This window comes from Stegostoma tigrinum, chromosome 11 (genome assembly GCF_030684315.1).
Source record: "Stegostoma tigrinum isolate sSteTig4 chromosome 11, sSteTig4.hap1, whole genome shotgun sequence".
NCBI lineage: Eukaryota > Metazoa > Chordata > Chondrichthyes > Orectolobiformes > Stegostomatidae > Stegostoma > Stegostoma tigrinum.
The window spans coordinates 43,626,296-43,645,062 of record NC_081364.1 but is presented as its reverse complement, the minus strand read 5'-3'; the positions used below and the strand labels follow the sequence as shown (position 1 = coordinate 43,645,062).

Sequence of the window (18,767 nt, the reverse complement as noted above, 5' to 3'; positions counted from 1 at the left end):
AAATGTGATGTTATGATTTGGTGGCCTATAGACTATGCCTATCAGTGACATTTTCTTCTCAGAATCTCTAATTTCCACCCAATGGATTTAACCTTCTTCTCCACAGAACCTATTTCATCTCTCAGTACTACCCTGATATTATCCCTACATATCAGAGCTACACCAACCCCCCTTACCTTCCTGTCTGTCCTTCCAAACAGTCGGATACCCCTGGATATTTAATTCTCAGTTGTGGACATCCTGCAACTGTGTCTCCATGATGGCTACTAAATCATACTCATTCGCAATGGTCTGTGCCGTTCACTCATCTACCTTGTTTCAAATGCTACAGCATTTTTGGCAAAGGGGTAGCAGCTCTAAAAAAAAAAGAGATGTGGAGGAACTGTTTCTTTCAAAACGGTCGTGAATCTGTGGATCACAGTGCCAGAATGCGACAGACATGGGGACACTGAATAAATTCAAGATAGATAGATATTTAATTAGTAATGGGTTAAAGCATGATGGAAACAGGCAGGAAAGTGAAATTGAGGCTGAGATGAGATCAATGCTGATCATGTTGAATAACAGAGCAGGCTCAAAAGGGCCGAATGGTCGTCTTCTACTCCTCCTAGTACTTATGTGCGTACATTATTGTTACCATCACTGTCCACACCGTCAACATCCTGGGGTGTTACCACTGTCTGACAACTGAACTGGACCAGCCATGCACAGTCAGTTCTGATGTAAAATGATATTCAGTTCTCGTGCGATCTTGCGTTGTAAGAAAATCACACAATAGCCGCTCCGTTTAAACTAATCGTGCCTGAGTCACATTATAGCCAATACAGGCAAGGAAAGTTTGCATTCTACAAATGCATTCTTCAATCATGTTAAAGCCAATTCACATTGAAGAAACATACATTATAGCAGAACCGACTGTAATTAAGTAGCTAAAGGGACAGTCAGCAATTAGGAATTTTGCAGTGAGTAATGCACCTCCTGTTGCCCAAAACCCATCTATAATTTACAAAGCACAAATCCAGATTGTGATGGAATACTCAGCACTTGCTTAGATGTCCCTGTACCTGTGCAACCATTAAAGATGGCTCAACACCATCTTCTTCAAGGTAATCAGGAATGAGCAATATTTGCCTGCCCTTTCAAGTGACATGCAGGACACAAACAAATTTGAAAAATACACACCTGAACATTTATTTCAAGAATGGTAAATTTAATATGCTACAACTAACAGTTAAAATGGCAATCTCATTTGCCCTTGTGTAAGTGTTTAAAAAAGAAAATGATTGATTCAACAGTAATGTTTAGACAGATTTATAAATTCAATTTATACAAGTACATGTTGTCATAGCTCATCATGATAGTGTGTAAACGGCCATCTTGGATGCTGTGTAACTTTCTGTGCAGCAGATAGCACAAGACGCATAAATTCAGTTACGTCAAAAGAGTAGTTCGTAAACTTAGGATGATCTCCTAGGGTTGGGTGATGACCCTAAATGATTGCAATTGAAAACAAAGGTAACAAATTACTAAATCAAGAAATTCTGAAATTAAAGCAGTGCAATTATCAACATAACAACTTTCTACACTGTGGAGGTCAAAATGACAAAAAGGGACAGTACTAATCATTAATAGTCACTTTTTACTTCCTATATGCTGTGATAGAATAGAACGCTTCAAAAAGATCTCTTTAGCAGGGTTTGCCTCATGTGATAGTGTGCTAAACTGGAATAACTACACAACGAAAGATGCAACAAACCATCCAGTCACCTGAAAAAGCTGTCCTCTCATTTCACAACTTGGGAAGTGAAAAAGGTTTAACACTCGAGTATATTTTCTCGTGTACATGTAGAGACATTGTTTTCTTCTAATCTGACACTGGTTTGTTCCAACAGTATAGAAACCAGGATAGGAAATTCCCCTTCCTGGAGTAGCATGGGCAATTGAAAGAACATAGAACATTACAGCACAGTACAGGCCCTTCGGCCCTCCATGTTGTGCCGACCTTTCATACCAATCTGAAGCCCATCTAACCTAAACTATTCCATGTACGTCCATATGCTTATCCAATGACGACTTAAATGTACCTAAAGTTGGCGAATCGACTACCGTTGCAGGCAAAGCGTTCCATTCTATTACTACTGAGTAAAGAAAGCACCTCTGACATCTATCCTATATCTTTCACCCCTCAAATTTAAAGCTATGCCCCCTCGTGCTCGCCATCACCATCCTAGGAAAAAGGCTCTCCCTATCCACCCTATCTAACCCTCTGATTATTTTATATATTTCAATTAAGTCACCTCTCAACCTTCTTTTCTCTAACGAAAACAGCCTCAAGTCCCTCAGCCTTTCCTCGTAAGACCTTCTCTCCATGCCAGGCAACATCCTAGTAAATCTCCTCTGCACCCTTTCCAAAGCTTCCACATCCTTCTTATAATGCGGTGACCAGAACTGTACACAATACTCCACGTGCGGCCGCACCAGAGTTTTGTACAGCTGCAGCATAATCTCTTGGTTCCGGAACTCAATCCCTCTATTAATAAAAGCTAAAACACTGTATGCCTTCTTAACAGCCCTGTTAACCTGGGTGGCAACTTTCAAGGATCTGTGTACATGGACAGAAGTTGAAAACAATACTACAAGAATGAAAAATATTCTCAATGTCCTATTTTACCCATAAGGCCTAAACAAAGACTTCAGAAACTCACTGAGCAGCAACAACCTTATTTCCATGTATTTGCATCCCGTTTTCAGTCCAACTCACTACATTTATATGGAACTTCCAACTTTCGTCTCTTTTTCTGAGAAACTAGGTGTCATATATTCCCAACTTGCAAATCAGAGCAGGCACTTGGTGTCTGTAGCTTGTCAATTGCTGGTCCTTGCCTTCATCTAACTCAGTCTACATCAGATCATCCTTGCATGCACCATTCACACTTTGATATGCCAAACCACCACATCATTATGCCTGCTCTTGATTCAACTTTTAAACCACTTCGGCCACTCCACTTCACTTTGGATCTCAGGGAGACCCAAGACTCGCATGCTTCAGGGTAACTTTCTGCGTAGGGACACATCTCATGCAACAAAACTGGAGGTATCTTATGAGCCTTGACTTCATTTTCTTACATTCACTAGTTTTGTTCTTAGTTGCAGGCTGCCAGGCTTTGTGCTATACATTGCTGTTTAATGCAGAAGGAGTGGCAGGAGCACTGAACAGTCAATGGGGTTGACTTGTTCCTATATGGCACCATGCAACGTCAATTATTTAGCTCTAGCATGTATCAGCAGCTACCATGGCAAACACATTGTATGTGCTCCGAGAAAATGATCTTGTCTGAAAGTCAAAATAGGATCAGAGGGTTCAAGGGCGACTACATTCAATCAGGGGGTGGCACCAAACTCAGTCAAAGGGCCCATCCCATTCCAGTCCAGAGATTGGTAATCATCAGTCCTCCCACAGTCCAGGGAACCATGACCTTGTGGCCTGGGGACTGAGCTATGATGAGTCCTGCAAACTAAATGCAGCCAACCTGAGAATACATATACAACAGCAGACTGGGTACTGTGGAAATGAGAGTCTGGGGGCTGAGCTATCATCAGTTCGGGCTGTTCTATCAAGTCAGTCTGGAAGGGGTGGGTGGGGGATGTAACAATAATATTCAGGGGCTTATTGGTGGGGGAGGGGTAGAGTAAGGAACTTGTATCTTGGGATGGACTTCATTGGACTGGATTGTTGAAGGAATGACTCCAGTGAAAGGAGACAATTCAAAACAGATGAGTGAGGTATCCGAGTACAGGAGGGGATGTGGAAGTCCCAAATGGTTTTCTAAGAAGGGTCAAATGGAAACGTAGAGCAGCTGAAAGACGGATGGGGAATCATCCTGAAGCTCAGCGGATCTTGTAACTCACTAATAGGAACACAATATTGAAACCTTGTCATCTTCAATCCAAAGACAACTGCATAATGGTATGGAGTGGCTCTCACACAGAATACGAGAACTAAGTTTCTAAAACAGAAATTGTTGGAAATGCAGATCTGAGGAAGGATCACCAAACCCAAAATTCTGATTTCTCTGCACATTGCTACCAGACCTGCTGAGCTTTTCCAGCAACCTCTGTTTTTGTTTCTGATTTACAGCATCCACAGTTCTTTTGGCTTTTATTTAGAAGTTACTGCTTGCCTTCAGGATAGAATAAAATAAGTGAGAGCTGTTGAATAGACATGATACATGCGATGAGAGTTGTAATCTATGATACTTGATGAAATGTATGGGCAATGGCAGAGTTATAGTGCGTGGTGGCTACATGAGTGTAAAACATCAAAGAAAAGATGGTGGCGCTTAACCTTGTGGAGCACAGATGATCACTGGCCTTTATTCTGTCCTGCTGCTTGTTCCTTTTTACTTGTATTGACAATGGCTGCTATCTCAGTTCAGGCTGACTCAGTCTGCCAGCATGGTCTCCTTCTCCAGTCAACAGAATAAAGCACTGCCAACCTCTAACACTCTGTCCAGCAGCATCTCCAGGTCCCTGTGGGAAAACCAGGGTACCAGCTTTCCTTAGGTAGCAATGTGGGAGTCAGAGATAACAAAGTGAGAAGCTGGAACAACACAGCAGACCAGGCATCATCAGGGGAACAGGAAAGCTGACAGTTCAGGTCGAGACCCTTCCTCAGAGGACCCTTCTTCCAGCTCCACGCTTTGTTATACCAGCTTCCCTTTCTGGACTGTGTCATCAATTATCAATATTGAAGAAAACACAGTGTAAGGACCAGATCCTGGTTTGTAACATCTGAAGTGCTGTAGAGCTGCAATTAAAAATACGCTGCCAGCAATGGGGACATAAGAAGATCCCAACATTGGTGAGTAATCCTTGTAGTGTGATTCCATGACAAAGATGCAAGGAGACCAGATGAATAATTAATGCAGTAAAGAGCATAAGATTGCATGAGATAAAAGTCATCTGAACCACAGTGGACCAGAACTCGTAAATTTCACTGGACAAAACACCAACTTAAAATAGGAAAATACAGCCCTTACATTTTCTTAACTGTAGAATAAGAGGAGTATTTGGCCTCTTTGGTTTACTGTGAATTTAGATCATAAATTTAGGAAAGATTATTTTTCTTTATTCTTTTATTTATTTATTTCAGTTTAGCATTATATTGGTCTGAGGTTAAATCATTTAATACAATTTACGTCCTGGCCATATACCATAAATGACAATTAAATTAATGCCAACCTTATCCTGAGATATGACTTTGTCGCTTTTTTCCCAAGTCATATAATTAATTCCTCGAAGTCGAGCCAAATCAAAATAGCAGCGTTCATCTTCACAGTTATATCTAACAAAGAATTTGCATTAATGTAACACTACCAAATCTCAAAAATGTTTCATAATCAATTTACTCAATTTCAAGTGCAGTCACATATTTAGACAGAGGCAGTAATAATTTTCATGCAGTTAGATCTCACAAATACTGCAAGAAAGAAAGATTGTTTTTGGGGATCATTGAGAGAGGAACACTGGTCAGGACATCAATGAGCCCTAACTAAGTAAGAGTTTCTTTTTAAACATCCACTTGTACCACCAAAATAGGCAGAAACTCAACTGGACTCATCATATAAACGCAGTGGCTACATGCCACTCACCATCCTGACTTGGAAACATATCACATTCCTTCACTGTTGCTGGGTCAAAATCCTGGAATTCCCTTCCTAAGGGCATTGTGGGTCACCTAGCAACAGGTGGACTGCAGCAGTTCAAGAAGGCAGCTCACCACCACCTTCTCAAGAGCAACTAGGGACAGGCAACAAAAAAGGTCAGAATCTAGGAGTACTGTGGCGAGTAACTCACCTCCTGATTCCTCAAAGTCTGTCCACCATCTACAAGGCACAAGTCAGGAGGGTGATGAAATACTCTCCACATATCTCAATGGGTGCAGCTCCAACAACACACAAGCAGCTTGACACCAGGCAGGCCAAAGCAGCCCACGTGATTGGCGCTACATCCCCAAGCATCTACTTTCTCCACTACCGATGCTCAGTGGCAGATATGCATACCAATGTGAAGGAGAAATTCACCAAAGATGCTTAGACAGCACTTTCCAAATCTACAACCACTTCCATCTAGAAGGACAGGGGCAGTAGATATATGGGAACACCATCACCTGCACGCTCTGCCCTCAAACCACTCACGATCCTGACTTGGAAATATATTGTCCTTCCCGTACTGTCGCTGGGTCAATATCCTGGAATTCCCTCCCTAATGGCATTGTGAGTCAACCTACATCACCTAGATTTCAGCTGTTCAAGAAGGGAGCTCACCACCACCTTCTCAAGGGCAACTAGGGACAGGCAATAAAATTGCTGGCCAGCTAGCGATGTCCATGTCCCATAAGCGAATTTAAAAAAAAGGAACCTAGGTTTAAATAGCCCCTTCTTAGATAGTACCTTCAACAATGTACCACTCCTGCTGCACTGCATGCAACATCAACCTAGACATGGTGCCCAAGACCTATCGTGTGACTTGAACCCACCAACTTCTAAGTATAACATTCATCAAATGGCACAAACTGGAAGTTTAGCAATGCACTACACATTTACTATTATGCATGTTATAGTCTACTGGTCAAGAAAGAAAATCGATAACACTGTTCCACATCGTTTGATTGCAGATGTTCAGCGCTATTCTAAATAGCATTTACATTGTAAAAAGGCAAGCAAAAATGGTGGAACTATTGGTTTACAAAAAAGGCGAATCCCTCTGCAAAAGAATTAAGTAACTGATCATGTTGCAATTTCTGAATTTGAAATATGCATTACTCCATTATCGATTTTTGGTTTACTTTATGCTATTCATTTTTATGTATGTCACTCTTTTCTCACGTCAATGACAAATTCTGTTTTTGAGCACATTGTAGGTACCATTAAAACACACCTAATTTTCTTGCATGTTGCAAGAAAGGTCTTTAGCACCTCTATGTACAATTTCTGTGCATACATTTTTGTGCAAATGTGGATCAATTTTTTTCAGTTACAAGTTTCTGCTTGAAATAAGTGAACATGTGATATTAAATTGGGTGAACAAGAGTGAATGGGTGTCAAGTCAATGCCTAGTCTCTGCTGAGTTCAACAATCTCAACAAGGATTGCTGTTAGGATGCTACTGGAGGTTCGGAAGAGACAAAGGAAAGAAACTTTGCTTCTGGCCCCAATCACCACTGTAACCTGCAGGAAAATGCTGTCATTTGGATGTTAATGCTTAATTGCAAGGCAACACAAAATGAAGTAAAAACCTTCAATTAACTGCCTGGCCCATGTGAATTCACTGTTAATTTATTTATCTATGGCTGTTTTTTTTATTGCTCATGTGTCTTTTTGGAATTCCGTGGGCCTGGATGTTCTTTTACTTATGATACACAATAAATCTGAACACCACAATCTGTTACTATCTGCACATTGAGGTACATATAAATTGATGTCGCACAGATTTAAACATTAAAAGTAGATTCAAAAGGTTTCGAGGTATGCAATGAGAACAAATGCCACCAGCTTGGACACCTCTTGTCTAAGCACACACTTGAAGTAGGAGTAAGGCTCATAAGAGCTGCTGGCACTCAGATGCTTGGCAATAAACTTTAATGTGTTCAAGAAAGGCTCAAAAGGGACACGAAAGGAGAACTTTTTTTGTTATGATGTGAAATGGCAGGTGCAGTTAACACCTGACAGATACACAAGACTGGGAAAACCTAATCTGGCTGCGTAATATATCACTCGCCTGCTTTGCTGTAATTCATTGAAACAGTTCAATTTTTAGACACATACATCAACAGGAGGTTGGTTTAAATTACACAGACAGGCTACAAAAACACACCAAAATTTGACTGCAGCACAAATGTTTAAAAGGAAATATTTTCAAAAATACATACAATTCAAAAATGACAGCCCAGTCTGGTAGAAAAAGCAGATGAGTCAGTCCAGCTCCGTGTATGGAGATAAAAATGTCCGAATTGTGTGTTATTTTCAGTTGCTCTAAAAATCTAATGTCTCTGAGAGAAATAAAAGATGACATGTGAAGACCATACTGTACAATCCAATATAATCTGATTAACAGTGGCAACCAAAAGACCATTTAGTCTCCTTCACCCACTCTCAATCTTCCACCTTTTCTTAATGCAGTGAGACAATGAAAAGATTTAGAAATTATTTGACACAAGATTGTGTAATTTCAGTATTTAAATCATCAGATACTACCTGTTACTAGTCAATATGAAAGTCTTTTCAAGGTTAATTTCAAACATTATAAAGTAAGTTATGGATTTTATTCAGCACATTTTCTATAATGGCTTACCATTTGGCTTCAAAGCAACTTATCGTTCTGATTTTGTTTGGGTTTGTGTGAAACAAGTACATAGATCAGTATATGTTCAATAGTTTCAATATACATCCAGATTCTTCAAGGTGCATGCTTGTTCAGAAGATTAAAAGTGAGTGGAATGATAAAAAGAGACTATATTTGGTGTGAAATTGCACTTGCAAGTGAAGTTAGATTAAAGAAAACATTATACATTTTATTTGAGATTCTGATTGAAAAGCTAATCATGATTCCTGGACAAATAACATTGCAGGACTTTTTTTGAAGGATGAAATCAAAGTATAATGCAATGAAATAAAACGCAATACAATTTGATGCTGTAATCACAAACAGCTGTGTCACAACACACTCCAAACAATTTATTGCTTTGTGTCAATTTCATGTTGTTCTTTTCTAATTTAACAAGCTGATATTACAAAACAAAAAGTTTCAAACAAAAAAATTGTAACTTTTAAAAACTGGCTCATTTAAGTTATACAAACTTTATATTTTGAAAATATTAAATGATACTGCACAACATTTTTGGATGTAACATAGTTTTCTAGATAGACATTATACTAGTAAATTTATACTATGCAAAAAAACCTACATTTAATAGATTAGTTACAACATTGACCAATTGGCCAGATATAATGCTGTTCCAGCAGCGGAAAGAAAAGAGTTTACTATTTGTAAGGCCCTTCCCATGAAAGACAATTTAGATAGACAATCCATACAGATAGGGAAGAGGGAAGACCTAACTAAAGAGATGGCATTCCAAAAGTACACCTTACGTCTAGCAGCAATGACAGATGTGGAGGAAATATGTATTGGGAGGGAGGCGGGGGTGGCGTGCAAAGAGCAGCAATGAGAGAAACAAAGGGCAAGGCAGACAGCAGCAGTGGAAAGGAGATGTGGGGAATAGACAGCAGTAGAGTTAGAGGAAAATGACATTGGTGCGGAGTAGTCTATAGGCCCCATAAAAGCTTTCCTTTAGGAGGGCAGAGAATAAATTGGGAGATAATGAGGGCTTATAAAGAAGGGAGTACATTAAATTCTGGGTGACTTTCATCTTTATGTAGATTCAGAGCATCAAATTAGCAAGGATAGTTAGAAGAAGAATTCATAGAATGTATTCTGGACAGTTTCATAGAACAATAGATCCAAACATGATCAGACCATTCCAGATCTGGTAATGTGTAATGAGGCAGATTTTAAAAGATCATCTCAGAGTAAAAGATATCTTAGGGAACATGGTGAAATCTAGCATTTAGCTTGAGACCGAGAAACATAACTAGATAAAAACTGTGCTAAAATCTTATACAAGGGTAAATACTTAGGGGAGCGGTGGCAGAGTGGCTGGAATGAACTGAAAATGGAATCTGGCAGAAAAGATGGTTAAGAATCTATGTTTGTGCAAATAATTCATGACTCATGGCAAAGATTTATCCCAGTGAGGAAGGAGGATTCTATAAAGGGAATAAACCAACCATAGTTAATGATGAAAGTTAAGGATAGCATCAAACTGAAAGAAAAAAAAATGTACAATGTGGTAAAGATTAGAGATAAACTAGAGGGTGGGAGTGTTTTAAAAGCCAACATAACATCACCAAAAATAATAAAGGTGGAGAAAATAAACTAAGAAGGCTAACTAGTTAGGAATATAAAAGCAGACAGAAGAATTTATTTAAATATTAAAAAGGGAAAAGAGAGGCCATCAAAAACTAGCCTTTTAGAAAGTGAGGATGTGGAAATAAGATTGGAGAACCAGGAAATGGCAGAGAAGTTAATAAGAACTCAGTCTTCACAGTACAGGAAACTAATAACATTATGAAAAGCAGGTAACTGAATGATCTGTTTCTTTCAAGAGAGCTGAATGAGCTGGTGGGTAGATTTGGCCAATCACTGTTGCAGAAAGTTTATCATACCACTTGGAACTGTAAAGTCAAAAGATTGAAGTGCATTGTGGTTCACCTACTGTTTATAAATTGTCTGATGACTCTGGAGCGAGTGCACAAGTAAAGCCTTTGAGAGAAATAAAGGAATGTTTTTACAACTTTAATTGCTCGACAAAATTGGATGCAAAGTGAGTCAGCCCAAAATGCTTTGGCTGCCTAGCAACAACCTCTGAAATGCAGCTATTGTGTTTTCTAGTACACATGGTTGATACAAAAATTAGTTAGGCACCCAGATATATATATGGAAGGGCATGGTTAAGGCTAAAAAGGTTAAAGCAAAACCATGCTGAATAGAAGCTTAATTTTAAGCTGTACAGGCATATAGGAGATAATGAGAGCTACATGAAGAGACATAACCATGAAAATGGGTATGTAAAAGTAGAAACTTGCTAATGTAACAGAGCGATATTTGTTGCAAATAGGATGGAATGGATTTATTCCAATCAAAGACTGGTCCAGCCTTCTGATGAGACATTGATTCTATAGTTGTCTTGCACTGTTTACGGTCATATGATAAACGGTATACATGAGTAACCGTCATAACCACAAAGTGAATAAGAATGCAAAAAAACCTTCACTGAACAATTTCTCTTGAATTATACCTATGATTACATATGATAGGATAAAGCCAAATGCCTTTCTTGGACCCCTTACTGTATCCGTGTAAAGTTATGTTTGAAACATTACAGCAATTAGGGCTGTGAGATAAGTAATCTGCTAGTGGCTGAGAAGTTGGATGATCAGGCACACCAAACAGATGAATGCCCTTTATTTATCATCCAAATCTGGCAGCTCTACAAACAGACCACTAAGAACAAATTTGGAGATGAGCAGGGTGGAACAAGACAAAGGGGTTTAAGAGGAGCCCAGAGCTGCAGTTACCCTTGCACACGACCAGCTGGCTTGAGTCGTTGGTGGACAGGTCAAGAGTCATACTATGAGAAGGCTGATAATAACCACAGGACAAGCTGTGTAAATGAACACAGAAATAAGGTGAAGCTACATAAGATGGTGGATGCTGACAACAGTAACATATCTGAAAATGACACCTTTAATCAGCATCCCAAGAGGTCAATAACTACATTTTGAATGGATAAGAAAACAAAATTAATGGATAAAATGAAAATAAAGGGTTCGAATGCCAGAGACCCAACAATGAAACAAAAAGTCTGTTCAGATACAAAAACATAATCAGACATCATGTCAAGAATAGGTTAGGTGATATTACCTTGGAAGGATGACAGTGGTCAAGGATGCTGTGGAAAAGACAAACACAAAACTAGTTGGTGTTTTGTTTGTCCGTGTTCAGAAGGTTGGTGAAAGTGAGCACGCGTGAAGTGTGTCCGAACACAGTCATATTACATTACGGCAAGTTAGAAGAAGATATGATAAAAATGAGGGTTTAGATAATTGCTAACTTGCATTGTTTGGTGGCAGTGGAATTCCTTGTGTGCGTCAGGTTGTACAGGCTTCAGACAGTCTTATCAGCGTGGCAGAAAGTGGATGAAGGGAATCACACATTAGGACAGGTGAATGAAAGCAGTCTGATCTAACAAGCTAAGGGTGAGTAGCAGGAAGAAATGTGTAGCCAGTTTGAATTAGAATTAGGAAGACAGATTTGCCATATTGGACAGGACAACAAATCTACTGCAGAAAGAAAGAGATAAACAAAGGGGCAGAATGATGCAGAAATATAGGACAAATGAGCAGGTTGGGAGAGTGGAGTTCCTGAAGGCATATTCCACAGTAACGTCAAAGGCAAAGAGAAAAGGGAGGTGGATGCGAGATGGTTGAAGTAGATGCATAGTAAAGCTGAGTCAGAGAGAGAAAGGTAACATTAAAGTACTTACTGGACTCTGCGGTCAGAGTATTAGACCCAGGCAGACCATTTATTGTGCGTCAAAATCATTCGTGGTTTTAATGGCAAGTTATAGCACAAAAGAGGGATCAGTTGTGCTCTGCAACTAACTGGGAAAAGAAAGGAACTCATAACAGACAACAGGGAAATGAGAGAAAAGGAATTTGCAGTCCCATTTATTTCCAAGAAACTGGAGAAGGCAGTCTTCGGGATGGGGAAACTGACACAAAGGCAAGAATTGTGTGCTCATTTTCATGATTGATTAAAATGGGGGACCCACAGTTTTGATGAGACAGAAGAGAATAAGTTGCTGCTGGCCACCATAAGCACAGAGACTTACTCAGTCCTACCAAAGGAGATGGAAAAGGGTTCAAGCACCTAGAATGAAATTTGGACCTTGTACCGCAGGCTATGGGCTGCAAAAAAAAGGGGACAGAAAGCAACTCATATGGAATACGCGCCAGAGAGTGGCTGTGAATTTGTAAGTGTGTGATGAAACAAGTTCTTTATTCTGTTCTCTAGAACGAGAGAAAGAAACAGACTAGACAAGCAAGCTCTGGAGTTGCCTGGGTTGAAGGCCGGTGTATATAGCCCTTGAAAATGATTTCACCTTTGTGGTCTGTTTCACATATGGTTTGAAGGTATTCTGCTGTTCTAATGTTTAATTTGATTTTTTTCTGCTTTCGTTCTCTTAACAGCATATGCTATGTTGTGATTGTGTGAAATAAATTGATTTTTGCGTGAAACAATGTTATGTATTTGAAAAGTGAGTTATGGTTTGGATTCACGGTTTTTTTTTAAAATATTTGTATACTTGTAATGGATTCTGCATTTGAATGGACAGATCTTGGGGGTTAAAATGTGCTGTAATGTTTAACGGTTAAGAATTCTGGCTCCTACCACAGTTCTCAAAAGACTAGGGGTAATCTATTTTAATTTCAGATGTTACTAATTGGAATTTAGAAACAAACATTTTAGGTGTTTTAAATTCCCAAGGGGTAAAGAAAGAGACTGAGAAGTCTGGAGAGATGTGACAAATAACCCAAAATCATGCAATTAAGCTGCAGCCTGGAGAATCTACCTAGATTTAAAGATTCAACCAACTTGGTAAGAATGATAGTGTGAGTTTAAAGCTGGACCACATTGTAAGCTGCAGTTGTGTCATTCTAGTTATTTTGAAATTGCAAAATTTCACACCAAACTTACAGAAGCAGCAATTCAAATATGGTCAACTTCCAAGAAAAATAGTAATCCAAGCTGCCTTGAGAAACACAGACTGCAGATTTGAAATGATTGCTATGTGTGGCCGAACGATGCGCACTTTGAATAAAACTGATTGTCTTAGACACTGTTTGGCCCCAGGAAATGGTTGTAAAATCTGGTTTAAACCATGTCACAGAATCTGTAGCACTAGCAAATCCCCAAAGAGAAAGGGTAAGAAAAGCAAATTAGCATACATACGGATATTAGGTCTGCATTCAGCAGAATACACAAACATGTGATCAGTTGGAGCAAGTGAAAATACACATTATCTCATGAGGTTATTTCCAACACTAAAAGATAACATTGATTCTCAAAAGGACAGCAGGAAGTTGCAGTAGTCAAGACTAAGGTTTGCCAAACATTATCCTACATGCAACTGTACAGCAGGATCAGAAAATGGTATGTCCAACTTATTAAACCAGGTTTAACACTTCACTGGAAAGGACCTCATAACCTCTCGGTAACATTGATGCTTGCACATGTAGGAATGGAGGGGGAAAGGCTAGTGGAAGTGCCATCAGACAGGACCATGAGAACTGCAGTACTGATGTGTCTACCAGCCACCACCGCAAAAGGTATCAAGTTGGTTGAACACGAGACCTAACAAGGCCTGTTCCATTAGAACTCAAGCAAGGCAACTTATGATAGGAGTGTAGAACATTAAATATCATAGTTAACAGACTAGCATGCCTGAGGAGTAGCTCAGGGCTGATGGGAATAGGGAACAACAAAGTTTTGCAAATGAAGGCTTCCTCTATACTTGCAAATGTCACGTAAAAATCTAGTATCAGTTACCTCCAATGTAGATTAAGTTTCATAATCCCTGTTATAGTTGTACACAGTTACTTGCTTCGCACTAAGCACTATTCAAATTATTTGTAGTCAAATTGTCCAATCGATGAGCACATTCACTATATAATCTGTTCAGTATTTGTAGCCCGAACAAGAGAAGCTGCTAAATTTCATTAAATGTTCATGAGCATATGGGTTAGCTATGTATGCTACTGGGGTCACTGATCTGATTTATAAGATTGGTAGGGAATTAACGCTTCACGACTGACTTAGTTTAGTTATAATCACAAAGTATATTCTTGATTAATCTAATACTATATTATTCTGCATCATGGTAACAGATGTAGATTTTAGTACTTTACTCGGCTTACCTTCACTTGACAAATATATAAAGGGATTGTGAACAGATTGAAGTCAGTACTCTAACGTTTGAGAGGTACAGCTGCAAGGCTGAGGGGGATGTTTAACCTATTTCTGTTTTCGATGTCCAGCCCTCCAGTGAAGGAGGCAAAGTTGGCATTCTCCCAGCTCATTAGGCCTCATCAAGAAATCATGAATACAGCTGCATTTCTGTACTGTGTTATTTTAATTTGTTTTAGAAGTGAAGCAATTGACTAATGGCAGCATCTGCTAACACCCACAACCACGGGCAACTGTGCACACGCCTTAATCCAGAAACATGAACGTGCACAGATCGGGACCTGCTACATAAGAACATAAGAACCAGGAGCAGGAGTAGGCTATCTGGCCCATCAAGCCTGCTCCACCATTCAATAAGATCACGGCTTATTTTTTCATGGATACAGCTCCACTTACCTGCCCACTCACCACAACCCCTATCTCCTTTACTGTTCAAAGACCTATTATGAAACATTCAACTGTATCACCTTAACTGCTTCACTGGGCAGGGAATTCCACAGATTCAAAACATTTCGGGTGAAGTAGTTCCTCCTCAACTCGGTCCTAAATCTGTTCCCCCAATTATTTTGAGGCTATGCCTCCTAACTCTAGGTTCACCTGCCAGCGGAAACAATCTCCTTGCTTCTATCTTATCTATTCCTTGCATAATATTATATGGTGGGAAATTTATATTTGGAAATATCTCAAACAATTTCAATGCGCTAAGGCTGCACTGCACATGTACAGAGAAGTGCAATACTGAAATGGGGTTCAGCTGCACAGGGTTTTTTTTTTGGTTTGGCAGGGTGGGATGGTGGTGCACTTTCCAGACAATCAAACACCACATTAGCGAACAGAGTAGAAGGACATCATTTCACATCTGAGATTAGCAAATGATCAGTGATAAGAGATTATCTGACTGAATGTGAACTCCACCAATTAGGTGTCATTTGAGACATTTCAAGAAAAGTGATCATTGAACCCTGATTGTAAATAGCAACCTCTTCCCTAACAAAGATGTAAAGAACATTTGAAATCATTGCCTTAGTAAAATGTTATAATGCGATAATAAACAGACTGTAGTGAAAATGGTGGGCCCACGGATAATGGACCCAGCCAGGAGATCGTGGGACATGACATCAGTCAACAGCCATCACCTTTAACAGGCAATTAAAAATCAAATATTCCTTAAACCAATCACCAGTAAGCCTAACCTAACTTGGAGCAATCAGACTGCAATGATCCTGCTGTGGGCTGCAGTTTGGAAAAAGTTAATAAGAAGTACACTTCAATGATGAATCTGCATATCCATTTTGAAAATGAAATTATCCTGCTGTCCAATCAGAACCAGAAGTCCCTGAAAGTTCTGGAGAGAGGCCAGAGACTGAGTGTTGACACATGCCTTAAGCTGAAACAGAAAGCAAGAAATGTTCTATAACAGAAAATTCTCCCTGCCTTTCTTCAGTAGGTATTATTCATAAATTAAGTAAAGATTCCAGAGTTACTGCACCAGACTGTTTCTTGTTGCCTTTTTGGTTAAAATCTCAAATGAAAGAAATAATATTGGAACTTCAATTTAAATTATAAAACCCAGAACTTAGACTGCAACCCGGAATTTAAAAAGAATAAAAGTCTGAATTGACAGAATAAGTGTCTAGAGCCAGTCACTATTTATTAACATATTACAACTGTCAGCTATAAACAAGCTTGTTAACTTACAATTGATATTGAGTAAAACAGTGTTCAATGCAGTCGTAAATTTGAGTTGAATTAAAACCATGATAGCAAAAATCCAAGAATAAAGGGATCGTGGAAGATAGCAATAAAGAACTTCCCTGTACCCAAATACACATTTTTCTACTTGAATGTGGAAAATAATGTTGTCTTCCTATATTGCATAGTATCCATGAGATTTCCAGCACCAGCCAAAAACAGGTAGCATGCCATGCAGGAAGGGAACACTGCAAAACCATCAGCCAGGCTCAGTACCAACAATGGGAATATCCACAGCCGGTCATCAACTCCAGATAAACATATTGAACGTAAACTTAATTCAGAACTGTACAGACATAGAGAAGACAGGAGCCATAATCATGATAATGGATGCAGAAAAGTCAAAACTGGTTAATGCTACAGAGAGATTACCACTGTTAAAGGGAACCTGTTGAACTTTCAAGTGGCTGGACATTAGCCATACAATGGAAAACATTTATTCCAACAAGGTTGCCTTCCAATGTAACTGTAACTGTCTCAATCTGTTTATAATCACATGACAAGTGGTATGCGTAAAGCATTCGCAACAACATAGACTAATTAATAAGTTAGAAATTGACCAAGATGGGAATTAAATTTTCCAAGATACTTAGTCTTGATAATAAAGGATTTTAACTCAAGGAAGAAAAAGGATTTTAATTTTAAAAAATCAAGATAGAGAATTACCTTGGACAGAGTTAAGGAGCGACAAGAGACTGAAAACAGTAAGTGTTTTCTAAAGGCTCCTTAACAATAGTCCAATGATGTTGAACAAAGAGAAAGTCTATGACCCTTGAAGGCAAGTGACAGAAACATTATGCCAACACTGTCCTCAACAGAAGACACAATAAACATTGCTGAAGTACTCATGAGCCAAGGAATTAGAAAAAAATGAGGAGATTAAGGAGACAAGTATTAGCAAAGAAATTGGAATAATTAGTAGGGATCAAAGCTGACAAATACTCTGGATCTAATGGCCTACACCTAGGGGTTTTATAAAGAGTGGCTAATAGATACCATGCATTAAAACTTGCATTGAAAGAAACAATATTGTGCTGTGTACTTTTGATTCTGCAGTGCTACGAGACATCTTAGTGTAATTGTTATGTCACTAAACTAAAATACAAACTTCAGGATTACACAAGCTCAAATTCCTCAAATGCAGTATGTTAACTAAACCTGTATTTTTTTGCACAATATAATCTAGAATTACTTCATCGTGACCGTTACCAGTCGGATTTTTACAGTGATGTCCTGTGTCAGGAACACCCAGCCTGCTTCAGTCTCTGGACATGGATAGCTTACACTTCCAATCTGCAAACAGCACTCAAAATCTACAGATCTTGTTCAATACATACACTATCTGTACCTTCTCTCAAAGGATCAGGCATGGCAATTCTATCTGTGTTGCCCCAGTGGCTGCACAATGGCTTTTATGCAAGTGCTTTGCTGACTGGCCATTTAAAGTATTTTTCACATGCACCCAAGCGCGTGTAAACCACGATAATAAAAGGCGAGCTTTCCTACATATGTGTTAAAAAGAAACATTTTAATCTGTAATTGAGGTAGTTCCAGGGCACTAAGTAATTCTACCTGCAAAAATATTTTACAACCTACTAATAAGAGGGGACTGGATTTATCATTTTTTGATTTGGCATAGCAGCTTCTTTGCACTTAATTGTATTAAAATACAATAAACAACTGCAGATGATGGCAATCTGCAACAAAAACAGAAATTACTGGAGAAGCACAGCAAGTCTGGCAGCATCAGCGGAGAGAAAGCAAAGTTAATGTTTCAGGTCCAGTAACCCTTCGTCAGAACTGATGGTAGCTAAAAGACACTGGTACATGTGCTGATGACGGAGGGTTGGGGGTAAAGGAATAAGTAATAGAGCTGAGAGAGAGAGATAGAGACAGAGAGAGATAGAGACAGAGAGAGATAGAGACAGAGAGAGATAGAGACAGACAGACGGGGGGGGGGGAAAGAGAGAGAGAGAGAGAGAGAGAGAGAAAGAGAGACACAGGGAGGGAGAGAGAGAGAGAGAGAGAGAGACACACACACAGGGAGAGAGAGAGAGACAGGGAGAGCAAGAGCAAAGAGTGTGAGGCAGACAATGGGATTAATAATAGTAAGGGACAAAAACAAAGTTGCTGGAAAAGCTCAGCAGATCTGGCAGCCATCCGTGAAGGAAAAAACAGAGTTAACGCTTCGGGTCCGGTGAACTGAGGAAGGGTCACTGGACCAGAAACGTTCACTGTTTTTAAACTTCACAGATACTGCCAGACCTTCTGAGCTTTTCCACCAACTTTGTTTTTTTTCTCTGATTTACAGCAACCTCAGTTCTTTCGGTTTTTATCGCTAACAGTAAGCCCAGGAGAAAGAGGAGCTGC

At 39.3% G+C, this 18,767-nt stretch overlaps 1 protein-coding gene across 6 annotated transcripts in view; it reads right to left on the bottom strand.

The window, feature by feature from the left end:
* Positions 1 to 1,189: 1,189 nt before the first annotated feature.
* The window catches only part of eogt (EGF domain-specific O-linked N-acetylglucosamine (GlcNAc) transferase), a 71,107-nt gene continuing 53,529 nt past the window's right edge, over positions 1,190 to 18,767 (bottom strand). For 4 of the 6 annotated variants that reach the window (XM_048547675.2, XM_048547679.2, XM_048547672.2 and 1 more), the window contains exons 15-17: positions 7,930 to 8,049; positions 5,242 to 5,344; positions 1,190 to 1,489 (exon numbers count right to left, since the gene is read on the bottom strand). In XM_048547675.2, coding sequence (XP_048403632.1) covers positions 1,343 to 1,489; positions 5,242 to 5,344; positions 7,930 to 8,049 — 370 coding nt within the window. In that variant the 3' untranslated portion in view covers positions 1,190 to 1,342. Of the gene's footprint in view, positions 1,490 to 5,241; positions 5,345 to 7,929; positions 8,050 to 16,352; positions 16,684 to 18,767 lie in introns of those variants that run through there. The other 2 variants (XM_048547673.2, XM_048547676.2) reach the window with 2 other exon arrangements.